At 32.7% G+C, this 19457-nt stretch overlaps 2 protein-coding genes across 2 annotated transcripts in view; one reads left to right on the forward strand and one right to left on the reverse strand.

Moving 5' to 3' along the window:
- LOC147065120 (uncharacterized) overlaps nt 1-19457 on the reverse strand; it is a 578962-nt gene that overhangs the window by 184591 nt on the left and 374914 nt on the right. The window lies entirely within an intron of this gene.
- On the forward strand, nt 6381-7872 carry Sem1 (Suppressor of exocyst mutations 1). Its single transcript, XM_085956834.1, has 3 exons — nt 6381-6539; nt 6664-6760; nt 7755-7872. The coding sequence occupies exons 1-3, from the start codon at nt 6467-6469 to the stop codon at nt 7786-7788; spliced, it is 204 nt and encodes a 67-aa protein (XP_085812960.1). The 5' UTR covers nt 6381-6466; the 3' UTR covers nt 7789-7872.

The raw sequence follows: 19457 nt of genomic DNA on the forward strand, positions 1-19457 counted from the left end.
TCCTAATTGATGATGATGATGATAACGATATGATAATGTAGATAAATATAATATCACCGATTTTGATAAATACAGCAATTCAAAAGAGAGAAAGGAGTAGAATCAGGCTAGGGAGGCCTTTATCCAGCAGTGGATTGGTTCAGGTCGATAATGATAATTACAATATGAATATGTAGATAAATATAATATCACCGATTATGATAAATGCAGCAATTAAAATGCAGAAAGGAATAGAATCAGGCTATGGGAGGCCTTAATCCAGCAGTGGATTGGTTCAGGTCGATGTTGATAAGGATCATATAAATAGGTATAGTATCACAAATTCGTTAGACTACTAGTAATAGAATCTGGTTGCGGAACCCTTCATCCAGCAGTGGATTGATCCTAGTTGATGATGATGACGATGATAACGATATGAATATGTAGATAAATATAATATCACCGATTTTGATAAATACAGCAATTCAAATGACAGAAAGGAGTAGAATCAGGGTAGGGAGGCCTTTATCCAGCAGTGGATTGGTTCAGGTCGATGATGATGACGACGATATGAATATGAGGATAAATATAATATCACCGATTTTGATAAATACAGGAATTCAAATGACAGAAAGGAGTAGAATCAGGGTAGGGAGGCCTTTATCCAGCAGTGGATTGGTTAACGTCGATGTTGATAAGGATGATAGAAATAGGTATAGTATCACAAATTCGTTTAACCGCTAGTAGTAGAATCAGGTTGCGGAACCCTTCATCCAGCAGTGGATTGATCCTAGTTGATGATGATGATGATAACGATATGAATATGTAGATAAATATAATATCACCGATTTTGATAAATACAGCAATTCAAATGACAGAAAGGAGTGGAATCAGGCTAGGGAGGCCTTTATCCAGCAGTGGATTGGTTAACGTCGATGTTGATAAAGATGATAGAAATAGGTATAGTATCACAAATTCGTTTAACCGCTAGTAGTAGAATCAGGTTGCGGAACCCTTCATCCAGCAGTGGATTGATCCTAGTTGATGATGATTTAAATATTATGTATATTATAACACCAATTATTGTTGAATACCTTTTAAATATTTTTGGGTTATATGAGCTAATTAAATTTATATAAGTTTCATTGGTTCAAAAATAATTATATAATAGCCATGCAAAAATTAAAAAAAAAAAAACAGAAAGAAACATTAACAAAATTTTGAAATATTGGTCTATGGTTGATCGTCAAAATGCGCGCGGATAGCCAGATAATAAAATGAACAGTGTTAATAGAAATTCGTATAAATGTTATTGTTTATTCGATTTTAATGTGTTCAGTTATTATAACAGGATATATTTTTAAGTGACGTTAGTTAACAAAGTGTCAGTGGAATTGTGAGAAGTCAAGAATGTAAAAGTGTATATAGATTATTATTATGACATCTTCCAACATCCTACCTAATAATATGAAATATCATTTCCTTTTGATTTAAAGAACAGTGTTAAAAATGACGATTGTTTGTAATATAATGATTATTAAGTAATTAACGTTAATAATGATTAGGCCTACCGCGCATGAACGATTTCCTATCGTACGGTCAACAATCGAGGAGTTGTAACCATCGTATTGCAATGCAACCCCGCGCATGGACGATCGAGCGAACGGCCGAATTGAAAATCTGTGTTCAAACACAAAATTTTACACCGATTCGAACCGGCCGGGGTCCCATTGGCAATGTTTTTAAATGAGAGCCCGCACATGGCAAGTCATGGCCGGCCGAGAGTGCACTCATACATGCACGCACAAGTGACTCGGTCGTATGGAGCACACGCATACATCGAACCGTTATGAGATCCACATTTGACTTGACAGTTCATCGATGCGTACCTATTGGCTTTGCATGCGCGTACCAATCCCATTTTTTCAGTTTCTTTCTTCATAAATTAATAATATATACACCCACATTTTAAAACAGTTTGATAATCTATACAAAATCTCTATAAATTATATAATATAAGCTCTTCAAAATCCATTTTGACGTTTCTTATATTGCGTCCGCCATTTTTCGGTGCGGCGCATATCTTCAGTGCGCGCGCATTTCCTCCGATCTATATCACGCCATGCGCGCTCAAACATACCGGCCGGTAATAATTTGGATCATGCGCGAGCAAACCAACGATTGTCCGAATGCTACCGGCCGGTTATGTAATCGTCCATGCCCGGTAGGCCTTACAATTACAATCTATGATTACAATAATCGGTCGATACCATAGACTATAGGTACATCTAGACGCCACCCGTTGCATTGCTAAATGAAGCTACGTGCTGTGCGTTTGGTTTATGGGCGAGCGAACGCATTCGCCTACAAATGTTCGAGACCATAGACCATTTCGCTAGTGCTCGCCCAAAGTGCTCGCACTAGACGCTCAGAACTAAAATATAATTTTATATTTTTTTTACGTTATATAGTATTTTTAAGCGGTCAAAATGCAACCATTAGGTAAAGATATCCATAATTTAAGTTATTTTAAAGAAACACTAGGTCACTGATATTAAAATAAATAATAATATACAAATAAATTGTCACGAACATGTACGAGGGTGGGTCAATAAGTCCTTAGAAAAGCCGACAGATGGCGCGACTAGTACTGCAAGCGGTTTGTTTTCATGCAGCGGCACTACCGATTCAGTATGCTGCGAAGTTTCAATCAGATTGGTCGGGTTGTTGTGTGTTTCTCGTACATTTAAAAAAAAAATTGCTTGTGGAAAATGGAAAAATGGAAAATTGAGTTTAGAGTTGTTATTAAACATTTTAATATAAAAGGGTTAACAGCAAAGAAAAAAAAATGAGTTGGATTTAGTTCACGGCATATCTGCTCCTTCACTTGCAACTATTTATAACTGGTTAAATGAATTTAAATGTGGTCGTACATCAACAAAGGATGAACCACGCTCAGGACGTCCTGTAGAGGTGACTACACCAGAAATGATCAATAAAATCCACGATATGGTGTTAAGTGACCGAAGATTAAAGTTGAGTGAGATAATTGAGGTTACAGGGATCTCAAAAGGTAGCGTCATTTCTATTTTACATGACAAATTGGGCATGAAAAATATTTCTGCAAGATGGGTGCCGCGTTTGCTCACAGTCGACAATAAACGCAGTAGGGTGGTGGCCTCTAAAGCCCTGTTGTCGCTCATGCAACGCAATCCGGATGAATTTTTTCATCGCTTTGTGACTGTAGATGAAACATGGATACACCACTATACTCCCGAGACGAAAGAACAGTCAAAGCAGTGGATTGCGAAAGGCGAACCATGTCCAAAGAAGGCGAAATCCGTAAAATCAGCTGGTAAGGTTATGGCTACTGTATTTTGGGATGCACGTGGAATTATTTTCGTTGACTATTTGGAAAAAGGAAAAACAATAACAGGGGATTATTATGCATTTTTATTGGACCAGCTAAAAAACAAAATTGAAGAAAAACGGCCTCATTTAAACAGGAAAAAAATCCTCTTTCATCAGGACAATGCCCGTGTTCACACATGTTTACGATCAATGGCTAAAATTGAAGAATTGAAGTTCGAATTGGTCGACCACCCATCGTATTCGCCAGATTTAGCCCCCAGTGACTTTTTCCTTTTCCCAAACTTAAAAAAATGGCTAAGTGGACAACGTTTTTTTTCAAATGAAGAAGTCATCGATCGGACAAATGCTTATTTTGAGGACCTTCCGAAAACTTATTTTTCTGACGGTTTAAAAAAAATTGAGAAACGTCTAACCAAGTGTATTGAGCTCCAAGGAAATTATGTTGAGAAATAAAAAAAAAATACAAAAATAAAACCTGTTTTAATGCTTTTTTCTAAGGAATTATTGACCCACCCTCGTATCAACTTACCTATGAAACGTAATACCATCTTCTTGCTTATCAGTACGGCTACCATATTTTAATACAACACGCAGAACCACCTTTCCTACTTAATAAACTAAAAATATATACCACTGACTTTATGTTTAACACAAAAAATAGCAAATTTAGCAACACGAACTCGCAGATTATCGATGCTACATGAAGTGATTCACCACGATTTGCTAGCGATACTTTTGGAAACTGACTCAAAAATATGTAGACCTTTTATCTTACTCTAGCGCGTGTCGCAGAGATTATAAGGGTGCCGAATACTTTCTCACTCGCGCTCATGCATCGTTTTTGTTCAGGCCTTGGTCGATACGGATATTTTTAGGTTATAGGGGTATAATTTTTGAGACGACCTTATGAATAAATGAAATCTCTCGGGAACATTAATAAATAAAATAAAATATGTGTATCTGTCGATTCGATTAAGAATAGTTTGTCAAAAACGCATTTTAATTTAAAATTGGGGATGATAATTAACCAGTATTGCAAGTAAGTGAATTTTTTCCCAATCGAGTGCCCGGTCAATAAAGTCGCATGTCGCTCGAAAATGTATTGGGAAGTATAAAAAAATCACAGAAATCGACTGGAAATTAATCCAGCGGGTGTCAACTGTGAAATTATGATTTTAAACGATTCGAGAACGGATTATTTTTTTGAACCCATCGGACATGACAAATAAGGCATACAATCGCTCGCCAAAACCCGGGAAAGCTGTAGGATAATAACATATAGGAGATTGTTGATATCTGTCAGCTATGGCTGCCATTTTTTTTGTCACAAAACTATGGTGTTCACGGTCCAAGAAATATACCATAATTAAGTAAGCGCGAAATCTTTAGTGCTCGTCCGTAGTCATTTGGCGGGCGCGGTGCGGCGGCGTCTTGCGAAACTCAAACGTATAACCGTGTGTATTATGCCCCAAAAAACACACTGTCTACGAACATTTTACACACGGCTATACGTTTGAGTTTCGCAAGACGCCGCCGCGCCGCCCCCGAGCGACCACGACTGGCGGCTTGGAGAACTACATCCCCTCCTCTCGTTTTTCAGTACTTACCATACTTCAAAATCGAAAACCATTGACAAGATACAACACGCCTCCGTCAGGTCTCATCTTAAAGATTTCGCAGCTAGGGTTGGTACCTACGCGTTGTCCTCGGTTGAAAATATCAAGGTTGTTTGTTTCCCACAAAAATTACGGATAATTTGAGAAATTGAAAGGCCTTTCTTTACCTCTTCTGATTAATAAATTAATGTTTACAGGCGAATTTGAGAAATTATCATTTTTTTCTCGGCTACTTTTTCGAATGATATCATGAAATGATAATACTTTGCACCAAATTATAATGAGAAAATATCGAAATTATAGTACTTTTGACGTACCTACCTACCTAGGTATACATTTTGTAAAAATCAAATCTGTAACAAAAAAAAATCTTTTTTTCCGATACCCATTCAAAATTATAGTATTTTGGCACAGAACAGATAATAAATAGAATACCGATAGGCCATATTCAATACACTGCATGGTGAAGCAGGATTTTAAATGTGTGAGTGTCCTACGAAAATGAAGCACGCATTATGCACGTGCAATGGTGTGTGTAATACACTAACATTAAATGTGTGTAAATGCATAAACCGAGAGCAGTTTTCAGTATTCGACGTAAAACGTATTATTGACACGTGTGTAAGTTTAATCCGGATTCTTCCTTACTCGAGTCGGTCACCTGCCATCGCCTTACCCGTTAGATATTTCAGTTCCCATTATTTCTGAGTTCCCTGTATTTTGGGTGTACTTGTACTACTACACCGGACAAAATTATTGTAGAAATCAAAAATCAACAGATTCAACAGAATTTGATGCGTTGGTAGGTACAACATCTATGGTAGGTACCTACTATATTTTTTGCCGAAATACTAAAAAAAATGTATTCATGGACCAGAACCAGATGAATTAATATACGTAAAAAGATAGCAACACTCAACACTGTAAAGTATATTAGTCTATGACACTGTATACAGTGATGCCAACCGTACTATAATTATAGTGCAATACTATAATTTTAATTCCGCGAAAAATGTAAAATACTATAGTTTTACGCCAAATATACCAAAATACTATAATTTTAAAGGATTCAAAATGAAAAATGTTCCTGTACTATATATTTTTCAGAAATACTATAATTTTTATGCTTTTGTACTATAATTTGCATAGTAAAAGATGGCAGCACTGACTGCAGTGATGCCAACCGTACTATAATTATAGTACAATACTATAATTTTGATTCCGCGAAAAATGTAAAATACTATAATTTTACGAGAAATATACCAAAATATTATAATTTTAAAGGATTCAAGACGAAAAATGTTCCTGTACTATATATTTTTCCGAAATACTATATTTTTTACGCCTTTGTACTATAATCAGCATATAAAAAGATGGCAACACTGACTGACTGTATAATATCCATAGATAAATATATATATCTCTGAAATTGTCAAGTAATCGTTAACGGCGTTGGTCGTGTTTTATTTTACGTAGATTTTTAAATAAAAATATAGACAATGAGCGATAAACCCAAAGTCGATTTAGGCCTTTTGGAAGAAGACGATGAATTTGAAGAATTCCCTGCTGAAAGTAATAATTACTGATACGATTGTATTGATTTAAATTAATGTCATGTCATGGTGCTTCTATATAACTGAGACTTGTCAAGATTCCTTTGCACACTGTCATTATTTCACGTTGTCGTGTTTTTCAGATTGGGGAACTGAGGATGGTGATGATGAGGATGTATCCGTGTGGGAAGACAACTGGGAAGATGATAACATCCAAGACGACTTCAACCAACAATTACGGTAGGTTCATCTTCATATTAAAACATCGATAGGTCATACAATAATATATTACTCTTCCAATTGTTGCTATTTACTATGCAAGAGAAGTAGATGCATGTGGGAAAATATCATTGATTCAGAACATAATAGGTAAGTACCTATTTATTGTTTGAAAAATAAATTTTGCAAACTACATATCTCTTCATTGGCGCATTCTATCTACGCCATAATCCATCCATCTTACATATTGGCATTTTTGTTTTCCAGTGATTGATATCGAGTTTGGGAATCAAGAGTGATGGCAAAATATATAGCCGGTTTTCATTCACCTATAAAAACTATATTGATAATAACTATAATGTATTTACCAAGGTAGTGAGTGAGTGGCCCTGAATATCCTTTATTAGAAACACATTGAAGACTTTTCTGGGTAACGGTTCTAATTGTCTTCAGATTTCTGATTCATTTGTTGAAGGGGTCTGCATTTTAAATGTTTCAGAATTAGATAAATGATTGAAATTGAAAACCAACTTTTGTATTGTACTTTTTTTATGACACTTGCATCCTCCCAAGGTGAGGCTTGATTGGGTCCAATCGATTCAATTGCCCTAAGAGACCTACATGTAATTATTGTTATAAGGTTGACTATTGATCGCTATGATTGGTGCGAGTTTGTGAGTCTAGTTGTGTAATTACACTAATAACTGTTTCCTCAAGTCAAGCCTATCAGGCACCGTTAGCAAGGGGTGCAATGATGTACTTACTGTGCATTTTGTTTTTGAAACTTTTTTTCTTCTCTTATGAGAGTAATATTTGTTATAATGCAAATCTCATGTGAATGTCCTGAATTTGGATTTATGTCCACAATGTTTTGTTTTCTTGAATAAATAAATTATTAGTAGGTATACTAATTGAAATTAAATTATACCTTACATTTAGAGAATAATAGAACTTGTCTCCGAACTATCAAACAAATTGAAAATCTTTTTTAAATGTAATTTTTCTTCTATTTCAGGGCCCAGCTTGAAAAGCAAAAAGCCAGCACATGAAGTGGATTAATTTTGTCTTAAATTCTAAAAATGTACTATAATAAATTTGTATTTTAATTTTCATAAATAACTAACTTTTAAATTTTTAAGTGTTTTTATTTTGTTAAATATAATATCCTGACCTATCAACTGATATTGAAGGTAGATTCTAATTGATGAAATTTTGTACTTTTACATATTGTCGATGGCTTAATTCGCAAATGCTAATTCCACTTTTGAAAACTTTTCAGGAGAGAGTAAAAACATGTTATTTTGTTACTTTTTAACCTATTAAGAAAATTTAAAATGACAGATTGTTTATTTTATCAAAACGGACATTGCTGTCTCCTAAAATTAATAATATAACCATTCGTTTATTTTATATGGACGAATTTAGGAGTTACCAAAATTGCAGGTTGAAAAAATTTATAAATAAATATGTTCAATGGAGTTATCAACTTTTATTCTTAAATTTTATTGTTATTCTAAACAACATGAGTATTTTGAATAATATGTTCTAAATATTTACAAATAATAACTTAAAATAACCTATAGGTAAGTAACACATTAAAATCTTAAATATTTTTTAAGTTATTCATGAGGTATTTTGAATACGTTATCTATTAGAAATTTAACAATATAACTTAAAATTAACACAATATTAAAAATAATTAAATTAAACATTAAGTATTTATTACGAGGGATAATTTCACAAGTTATTCATGTGAAGGATTATCATAGAACTCGTGGTTGTCGCCATGAATCGTCATTTTTAAGTCTTGCAGGTCATTAAATTTTCTATTTTTAATTTTAAATTATGTCATGTGTAAACAGGCCAAAGTATCAATAGGTTTTGATAGTATGTTGGTATTCCTCCTTTAGGGTAAAATTTTCCAGGCCTCGTTAATCGCAACTTATATTATAATATCACCCCTGGATTTGCATTGAAGGCCACATATGTCAGTAACCTTAAATGATAATATCAGTACAATATGGTAATATCATTACAATATGACGTAATATTGAACACGTAAAGTAAGATGGAAATATAACAATTCTAATGCACTATGTACCTTTTGATCGCCTTTCTTTCCTGGTCTTATGGTTGTGTGATACTGTACTTCATCGAAATTTTTGAAAAATGTGTGATTCAAATACTTTACTTGATATGCTGGATGTTTTTGCAGGTTTCTGCAGGAACAGATATATCTTTCTTTTTTAGTTGTCTCAATGCATGCGTGCATTGAATCGGCTTCCATTTGGGTGTGGACTACCTCTAAGTATTTCTGCTCTATGGTGATTCCATGCACCATCGCAATATTTAACAGAGCATTGGCCAGCACAGAATTCCGCTTTTGGTAGGTGCATCCAACCTCTATTTGGCATAAAATATTGTCTACAATAAAACTTGATATGATACTGGTGAACTCCTCTGTGTTGAGGCCACCTTCAGCCTCATTCCATAAATAGCAAGTATTCTTCTTTGGATTTTAAATTGAAGAAAAAAAAATTGTGTACGCATAATTTAGTTTTGTAATATAAACTTGGGACATTAGATTTAGGAGCCAAGAGAACGGACCGAAGGTCCATTGTAAAGACGTATTGTTCTGTTTCTTTATTTTTTCCATCTCTTTCGTCTTCTTTCTTCGCCGAGTGTAGCTGATACTTAATATCCAACACATGGCCGACTTTGAAAGCTGCGAATTTTTCACACATATCTTTCTTAGGCTAGAATAGTTATAATGTTCTCTATATCTAAGTATTTATGGAAAGAACCAGTTGAAAATGTTTTTAATTTTTTTGTTACACACCAATCAATCTTATACAAATTAAAAAGTGCAGTTTTTGAGGTCCTTTTGAATTTTTTTTGAACGCAACGAAAAAAGAGTAACTTCTTTAGTTGATTTAGCAAAGATATTATCTAACACATATCTATAAAAAGCGTGTACATATTTATGGAAAACATGGTTTGTACTCAAAATTACAAGTTGAGAATGTTTTGTTTGTATTATCGACAGAAATATACCACCTTTTAGACGATTTATTTGTAGAGTTGCTTACTAATGACACGCTTCTGATAGATCTGTATACAAAATGGTGGAGTTATACATTTTGCAGTGTAGGTTTTGGAGCCCGATGGAGTTGACAAATTTTCTTGTAACGTTTTTTCGAGATATTTAAATAACTTGGAGTTGTCAAACTTATACAGGACATGCGCAAAGCATAATACAACAAAATGGCATCATTAAGTCATTTTCAGCAAAAAGTGTAGTTAGCAAAGTTGCGAATTAAGCCATCGTTGTGTCATTGTGACACGGATTTTGGATTTCAGTCACTATGCACATTCATTCAACAACCGCAAATGCTTAACTGACAAAGAAATAATCAATTATATCATCTATATATCAAATTAATATATAAGACATTATGTAAAAAAAAAAAAAGAAATGTTATACATTAATACAGCAATTTCCAAACTGGGAGGCGCGAAGTGTTGCAAAGGGAGGCACAAAAAGTTTAACACAAATGTAGCCACAGGTTTTTAGTTTGCAAATGCATAGTTTATAAAGAGCCTGGGGGCTCGTGCATAACAGACATCACAAATTTACTCTAATAGTTAAAAAAAAGTCACCTGTCTTTGTTTCAAGACTATAAAATATTTTAAATATCGTCTCTGTTCTGGCAGAACACACTAACTGGAGAATACTAGTTTTGAGCAATTTGACTTTGAAGTTGTTAAAATGTTTGAAATAATGGTCTATCATGTGAGTTTATTAAGTAATCGTAAAAAGGATGACTTTAAAATAAAGACTGTTTATTTATTAAGAAGGTTTCCAGACGATAAAGTTTGAAATAAGAAACATTTTGGTACTAACTCAATATGTAATTTTTTCGAATTAGTGTTTTCTGCCAGAACAGTGACGATATGTGGTTATGCAATGTAATTTGATGTGATACCTATATGATGATTGCTATTATAGGTACTTAAATGATAATTCCCGTCTATAATTTAGGAAACACTACTTTAGAGCACCACACTGCCCTTAACCTCAGTGATAGGTAGGTGGGCCCGCCAAAGTTCCCAGCCCGGTGGCCCGCTTCAAGATGTGGGGCCCATGGTAAAATCCATTTGTCAATGAACGATGATGAATTTGGATTGACTACTATTGAAAAGGAAAAAAATGATAGAATTATCATGCGATAATTCAATGAAACAAAAACCCCAATTTTGATTGAATCGAAGTGATGAATACCAAGAGTATAATAACTAGGGAGCGGATTTATATGCAACAAAAACATGATTATATGCATCCACATATGCACTTAAAATCATTAAAATATGCACTAAAACCAAAGAAATATGCAGTTAAAAATTGACATTTTCTATGGAAAAAATATTGTAAATACCCACTTCACCCAATATTACTGATAAAAAATCGAATAAAAAATTAATAATCTTAATCAATATAATACAATAACAAAAAAACACATCAATATAAAGTTAATCAATTACAATTTTCAAAAGAGTTTGTTTACAAGTACAAATAATTGAACAAGATATGCAAAATGTAATTATGTAAACTAAACACAACTTTAAAAAACAAAAACGATACTTAACTATTTCAAAATACTATTTGTTATCTTTTTGTCCGAAAAAATAAATTGCAATATTTTTTTCAATATTGTGTTCTGGCATTAAATTTTTCCGCATAAGAAATATCTGTCAGTATTTTGTTCATTATGAGTGAATAAGGAAGCAAACAAGGGTTTCCGATGTAATAGAGTTTATTAAAAGCCTTAAATGGAGATGGGCTGGACACATAGCTCGAAGAAGAGACAATCGTTGGACAAATCTAGTTATCCAGTGGTATCCAAAAAGTACAAAACGTCCGCAAGGTAGACCTAGAGGCCGCTGGATCCATGAAATGATAAAGTTCTGCGGAAGTGCGTGGCAACGCAATGCACAGGACCGAGAGAAGTGGAAGCAGCTTGAAGAGGCCTTCATCCAGTAGTGGATAGATTCAGGCTGATGATGATCTTGTTCATATGCGGAAAATGATCTCTCAACATACACAGAGGTGATTGCGCAAAATTTAAATAAAGGTGCCCGAGTTGACTTCACTTTTTCTGATGAATGAAATGCTCGGGGATGCCATTAAAAATGCAAGTGCATTTAAACTATCTCCTACCTCATTTATTTATATTTCGATAAAATTATAAATGCAAAAGCCCTAAAATATGCATTTATTTATGAAATATGCACTAATGTCTCAAATATGCTCTAACGTCTCAAAAATGCATTTATATGCACAATAAAATTCTATTTTTGGATTCTGCGTCTTTCAAAATGGATTTCTGTGCAACTCTCATAGCTGTGCATACACCCTAACAAAACATGCATTAATTTGCATATAAATCCGGTCCTTAATAATAACCAAGTCAAGAAAAGCAACGCAAGTTGTAAGTAAAGTACTGCTACCATTCGTAACATCATATTCATGCCAAACGGGATTTTCTGCATTAGCTGCAATGAAATCCAAACATCGAGCCCGTTTAGTAGAAAAAGCATTTTGTGCTAATAAACAAGCACATCCATCGCATGAAAAACAAATTAATTTAAAAATGAATATAATAAAAGTAGGTAGTAAAATCTTGTTTATTTTTATAATTAAGTTTTTTTTCATTGTATTAAGGGCGGACGTGCTCAGCGTGGGTCAAAATGGAGCTTTTTTCTATTTCAAAGCATGATCCTGGACACACCTTAAACGTTGTAGATAATCTATTTATATAATTTTGAAGCCTTATTATCCGTTATATTTATTTTAAACATTTGATGACTGCATAAAGTATTTTTATTACATAAAATAGTATTCTTTTAAACCTCTCGCCCTAATGTTTTAGAATATAGTCATATTTCAGTACATAAATGTGCAGTGGTGTTAAGATTTTTTACATTTATTAATTTTTAAACGCATTTATAAAACCATCAGTATAATTTATATCGACATTATTATAGTGAAATATTTACAATAAAAAAATATATTGATAATCTCTGTGATCCCAAATTTGACAAGAATTAGGCATTTTATTATTCAAAAAATGGGCAAGATTAACACATTTGAAGATAGTTCTAAAGATACTGATTATAAGCTATGTCTTTGACCATTCAAGTGTGATAAACATCCTACGAATAATGATTGCTTTATAATAATTAATGACCTAAGAATAAGGTAGTGTTTTTTTTGAAATACGCCATTTCTTTTGGCATTCCCCAGTGGTTAAGCTACAACATACGGTCGTAGCCATAAATTGACAAACTATAATTGAAGTAGGGAGTAAAATGATGTTAACGCGCGTGTTTGAACTTGTACCTAACCGTTTTTTTTTTTTTTTTAAACGGTATAGTAGGTATATCTTATCTGTTCATCTAATACGTAACGTATCAAACAGACTACATAACTATCACGAAACATGTCAGGTTGTAAGTAGATAATATACGTATATTATATCTGTTGGTCACCATTCATACATAATATGGTGATAATAGTCAAACATAATACAAAACTTTAATCAGTTAGAATTCAATATCAGCTGATAGTATTAATTTTTTGCTATTGAGAGCATCGGAAAAGACAAAATATAGGAGTAAAACATATTATAGTGTAGTACAACTTTCTAAGTAAAAGGTTTTTCTTTCATATCTGCCTAGTTATCCTCACCTCTATCCAAAAAGTCAAGGACTTAAAAATAACAGATGCGACGTACCTGTGAGTGAAGTCTTCTGAAGCGTCCTCATATATCGTACCCCCGCAACTTAACTGCCACAATTCCAAAATTACGTGTTTTGAGTTAATTACTACGTCTATCGTTCATAGTATATCTACAGAAAATTTCATATCTCTAAGTCAAAAACGCAGTACAAAAATGCGATAGGTAAAAACTTCAAAGTTGATTTTCTGTTTGACGTTTTTTGGATTGTGGCAGTTTAGTTGATGGGGTGCGATATAATATTTTGGGCGAACTGGCCTGTTTAAAAAGTGCAACTTTTTCAGTTATGTTGCAAAAAATCAAATTCTGTTATTGTTTCCATTCATTGCTCGTTTCTTTAGCAATAAATGTTGGTACTTGACTTGCTACGGTATAAAATGATGCGCATTTCATTTAAATTAGGATTCCAGAATTATCCTAACTGATGCATGTTGTGGATCATAATATTATATAAACAGCTTCATTTATTTATATGAATGTCCAAAACTCGTACTGCTGTAAATTATTAAAATAACAATATTTAATAAAAGTCCTATTTCAGACAATGGAAATAAGATTTTATTTTTCTGTTTCGTAAACATTGTATAGGTAAATACATTAATATTCTGCAAATACTTTTTGGACAGCATTATATCAATATGTAGTATACTGTATTGTTTCACTTAAGTATTAACAGTTTATACTTAAAAACAAATCTATCACTCACGTGTCATTGGTTATGCATAACAAAAAAGGAAATTACAACATCGATAAAACAGTTGAACAATGATTCTTCATTGTCTAAAATAATATATTGCTATATTTCTGACGAAATCTCATTTTAAATAGAATATTATGCTCATATTGAATGGCTAAACCTTGATATGATTTTTACTGCTGAAACATATAGATAGGTAACAACAACTATAACTTGAAGTGCAACGGTTTGAGGACCAAAGGGTTAGCAATATACTGGCAATACTCATTGTGACGCCAGTACCAATGTTACAGTAATAGTTGCCACTCTACAACTCTAGTTTTTACCAAAGTTTTTGATGCTATTTAAAACAAAAAATTAATGGTGATTGATATTGATTAAATAATTAATTCTTTATATGTGTGATACACACCAAAAACACGTGAATGAGTGAGGTACAAATATGGCTGCCTAAAATATCTCAAGTTATTATTGCTTCATAAAAAATCTGCATTGGCAGAAATCATCCGTACATAATCACAATTAAAATTACTATTTACAATAATGGTATACATTTAGTTTTATGATGGTGTGGACAAGACACAATAAAATAATTCAGTGCTACCAGATTCAATTAATAAAATTTCCCAAATTATCTTGCCGTGTGATCCAAAAAAATACTTTAAAATATGGAGGTTTTTATTAGGGAATGATTTTTAAATGTGTGTGAGGATAAATTGCTGCGTGTAGTATCAAAAAATATTTGTGGTAGGTTATTAATCTATAATGTTATAATAATTGAATAAATTCTCTGTGCAACACTGAATTATTTGAAGGATATAAACCACAGAAAGGACATTAAATGTTAAGCCTTGAAAATTGCACATTATTCTCAAAGTTTTAATCGTATACATTTCAATTTTACAATATTCGTAATGAATACAATCATAGTAGATACACATAAAAAATACAAGACAAAAATGGATAGGTTTTTCAATATAATGAAGCGTATTTTTACTAGGACTCCTAAAGATACTTTTTTATGTATTCATGCATTTTAATTTGGAAGTTATCGTCTAAAGTTTTCATATTACGGTATTTTTTGACAGTACATCACTTAACAGTAGCGTAGCGCAAGAGAGTCACTAAGTGACGAAACAACAGACTGTTACAATAACACAAAACAAATCCGTTTAAACCTGACTTGGCAAATCAAATAAAAAAACTATTTATAACAATCAAAAAAAATATACATTTTTAAAAATACAATTGCATTCAATGTAACATTAATATTATCTATTAGTTTGTAGTGATAATAATATTATGCCAATAGTAATAAGTCATTGATAATAAAAACATATATAAAATTACGGACATCATTTTTCCACTCCTGGTAACAAAACTGCTTAGATTACTGATTTATGGAAATAAACATTATATTATAAAGAAAATTTATGTTATATAAAATTCTGTGCAATTTTTTTGGTTAGGAAGAGAGCTTTTGATTTTTTTAAATTTATACTGGTATAAGGTTAAATACGTGTAACCTCTATAACTCTTGAACGTAATTGAGGTGCTGACGATGAAATGAGTGCAAGTGACAAATTGTTCAAAATTAAGATATTATTTTATTCCCAACATTATGTCACATAAAGTTTACAATCCTGAAGTTGATTTAGTTAAGTTCGTCACCGGTACACATGTATTCATTCAACCTTCAGTACCTCAATAATTATAACCGAGTAATGGTTTGGTAAGTAATAATTAATATCAATGGATTGATACAAGAATTTAGTTCACTAAGAATCTGAATGAACAAAGAGTTAAATTAATAAAGCCAAGTCTAAGACAATATTAGAGTATGTGAAGGAGGGATACTGTTGAGGGTGGAAGTAGTCCGCAGACAGTGCAATGTGTAGATAGCAGTTAAAACCTAAAAATTACAACATGTTACCTTGCCTCACTGTCATGAAATAATATTGAAATTACACCAGTAAAAAAAAACCATTCAAGATTAACTGGAATCACAAAATATATATTGTAACACAGTTTTACAAGCTAATCTTAAGACTTCATGAGAGTTTAAACAATTATCCTTAGCACCTAACGTAATAATACATTTTTTCGTATCAAAATTAAATGTATCAACGCGTAAAAGCCGAATAAATTCAACTCAAACATCAAATATTCATTACTTTAAAATGGCCGCATCTCTCAAATGACTAAAAACACATAGGCCCTAGAAAAAGCGTTTCAAATTTTTGACTCTCCCGCGCGGGAAGGTTATAATAGTTATCATGACTAGACGGGTGTCTTCGATGCGAGAATAAATTTTAGATTATAATATGAAGTTATACGTCATTATCAGCATGTTTTCGTGAATTTACTTTATGAATTAAATTCAAATTTTGCACTTTAGCTGATTGAATGAGGAGGTAGAACACAACGGGAAAACTGGAGATGAATTGAAAAAGAAAACATTGGCTTATAATCTATAATCATGGCGAAGCGGGCCCCCAGGCCAGGATTTTTGACGGGCCCTTTATCGTCAAGGTTAAGGATAGTGTGATGCTCTACAGTAGCTTTTCCCAAATTCTACACTAATTATCATGCAAGTATATCAATCATACTAAATCAAATTGCATCGCATAATCACATATTTTAAAATGGTAATATTAACATAGTAAAATAGCCTATTTTTTAAACTATTAGAGCGAATTTGTGATGTGTTTTTACCTCACTCAGCCGGTTGACTCGCTACACCGGGCCACAAGGATAGAGCCATGTCAGCCCCCCTTCGTGGGGGCCATGCTTAAAATTAATGGAATATTGATATTAAGTAGACACCTGAATAGGACAAAGACATGAATTAATATTTTACTGTTAAATTTTCAACCACATTGAATATTATGTTGTGTTTGTATGGTTTATACTTTTTAACACTACAAACATAGTAATGTAGTATTGAAACAATCACAGGTACACCCAGATTATGAGAAAAACATATTATGTATTATGACATCATTGGGTGGGAACCTCTTTCACAATTTAAAAGGCAAATATTAATTTTCAAATTACAGTACTTTTTCCCATTATCCCATGTAATTTGTAACATTCAAAATTTAATTAGAATTGTTCCAGCTGTGTTCTCACTCCTTTAATTACTGCAATGATTCTGCGCAAATTTGCATATTGATATCGTCTCTGTTCTGGCAGAACACACTAACGGGAGAATACTAGTTTTGAGTAATTTGACTTTGAAGTTGTTAAAATGTTTGAAATGGTCTATCATGTGAGTTTATTAAGTAATCGTTAAAAGGATGACTTTGAAATAAAGACTGTTTATTTATTAAGAAGGTTTCCAGACGGTAAAGTCTGAAATAAGGAACATTTTGGTATAACTAACTCAATATGTCATTTTTTCGAATGAGTGTCTTCTGCCAGAACAGTGACGATATATTATATTATTTATTATTGTTATCAAATAACGTTTGGTCTACAATTTAGCTAGTAAAGATGAAAACTACGACAAGGTCGTTGAACGTTTAGAATAGGAAATAAAGTCCAGTCAAAATTCTTTTGGTAAACTGGGCGGGAGAGTCACGTTACAAGTAAGCAGATTCGCCATTCACTTACACGTTAAGATAAAAAACTAAAATAATACGTACATACAAGACCTAGCTTTACGTCTAACCACATCATACAAGTTGCCTATCACAGATGCAGAATTTTATACCAAATTCAATCAAAAAATATTAAAATATACGCATAGGGATAGTTTTATAAAATTTTAAAAAATTGCTAAAAATATTCAACATTTATTAGTACTAAAAAGGAGTTCAACAGTGTTATCAATTGGACTGCGATATGTAGAATATTTCCACCAGGCTAAAGTGAGAATGTCGAGCATACAGTAGGGATTTCAGAGGTAACTGTTAAGATCTGACATAATAGTGTAGGTACACCAGTGATCATTCCAGCATTTTCGGTAGCTCGCATAGAATATTTTTTCATATTTATAAATTTGCCTCTCAAATTTTATTATTGTACTCCAAAATGAAAAACTATCCATGTATCGTCGAAAATTTTCAAGATGGCCCTTCATCAGAATGGAATTGATAGAATTTCAATCTGATTTATCACTTAAGAGTGTTGCCTCAATTGTATAATGTATAATCTGTATGCCATTTCGTCAAACAGAAAAGTATCCAATTTTAGTTTGAATTGCGCTGAAAATGAAGGCATTGTTTTGTTCTACCTACTTATGTGAATCAATGTTTTCCACTATGAAGGCGGTTAAAAGTAAATATAGAAACAGACTCACAGATGTACATCTTGATAATTGCATTCAGATGGGAGTGACGAGGTATTTTTACTTTTACTCACACTTATTTCAAGATATTTTTTAATTATTATTTAGTTTATAAATAAATAATTAAAGTATGTACGCATTTTATGTTTTATTGGAAGTTCGATGTCGTAATTTATTTTAAGTAATATAAAAATATTATGTATGGTACGATAAAGGACGATGATAAAAAGTTATAAAGAAGGAATATGTATAAGTAGCTCACCAGACAATTTCAATTTCTGAAAGTAGCTCACATCCTTATTGAGTTTGGAGACCACAACACTAAACTTTGCTAGTCATATTTATTTGTTTATCGAACTAAGAATACAAATTGCAGATGGTATTGGTTAGTTTTTAAATACAATTAAGCCTGGCGCGCGCATGAACGATTAAATAAGCGGCCGGTCGCATTCGGACAATAGTTGGTATGTTCCCACATGATCCAATGTATTACCGGCCGGTATGTTTGAGCGTGCGCAGCCCGATCTATATCGGGGGCAATGTACGCGCATCGAAGAGTTGCAGACGCGATAACAAACGTCAAAATGGATAATATCCTCTATGCACACTTATGGATTGCGATTTAACTTTTTAAATATATTATCAAATTTTAATTTAATTTTTTATTAACTTTTTAATATATTTAACATTTTTAAATTTTGCACTGTTGCTCGACATCTCTATAGATCCATTAGTATAAGTTGTCCACTGAGTGAGCCACATGCTTACATTTGACATATCATTTATTACTTTTTATATTGTAATGAACTTAGTTCTAAATTCCAACACCGGACAATGAATGATGGTATATCTACAGTAAAATTATTGTAGCAATGCAATTTACCTTGAAGAGTAAAGATGTTTGATAAAACATATCCCTGCGTACATTTTGTT

Source organism: Rhyacophila brunnea, unplaced genomic scaffold, assembly GCF_057557595.1.
Source record: "Rhyacophila brunnea isolate RB1 unplaced genomic scaffold, BYU_Rbru_1.0 scaffold_6, whole genome shotgun sequence".
Lineage (NCBI taxonomy): Eukaryota > Metazoa > Arthropoda > Insecta > Trichoptera > Rhyacophilidae > Rhyacophila > Rhyacophila brunnea.

Coding starts and splice junctions, on each gene's coding strand:
- Sem1 (XM_085956834.1), top strand. CDS start 6,467: ATGAGCGATAAACCCAAAGTCGATTTAGGCCTTTTGGAAGAAGACGAT. Junction 6,540..6,663: donor TGAAGAATTCCCTGCTGAAA/GTAATAATTACT, acceptor CGTGTTTTTCAG/ATTGGGGAACTGAGGATGGT. Junction 6,761..7,754: donor GACTTCAACCAACAATTACG/GTAGGTTCATCT, acceptor CTTCTATTTCAG/GGCCCAGCTTGAAAAGCAAA.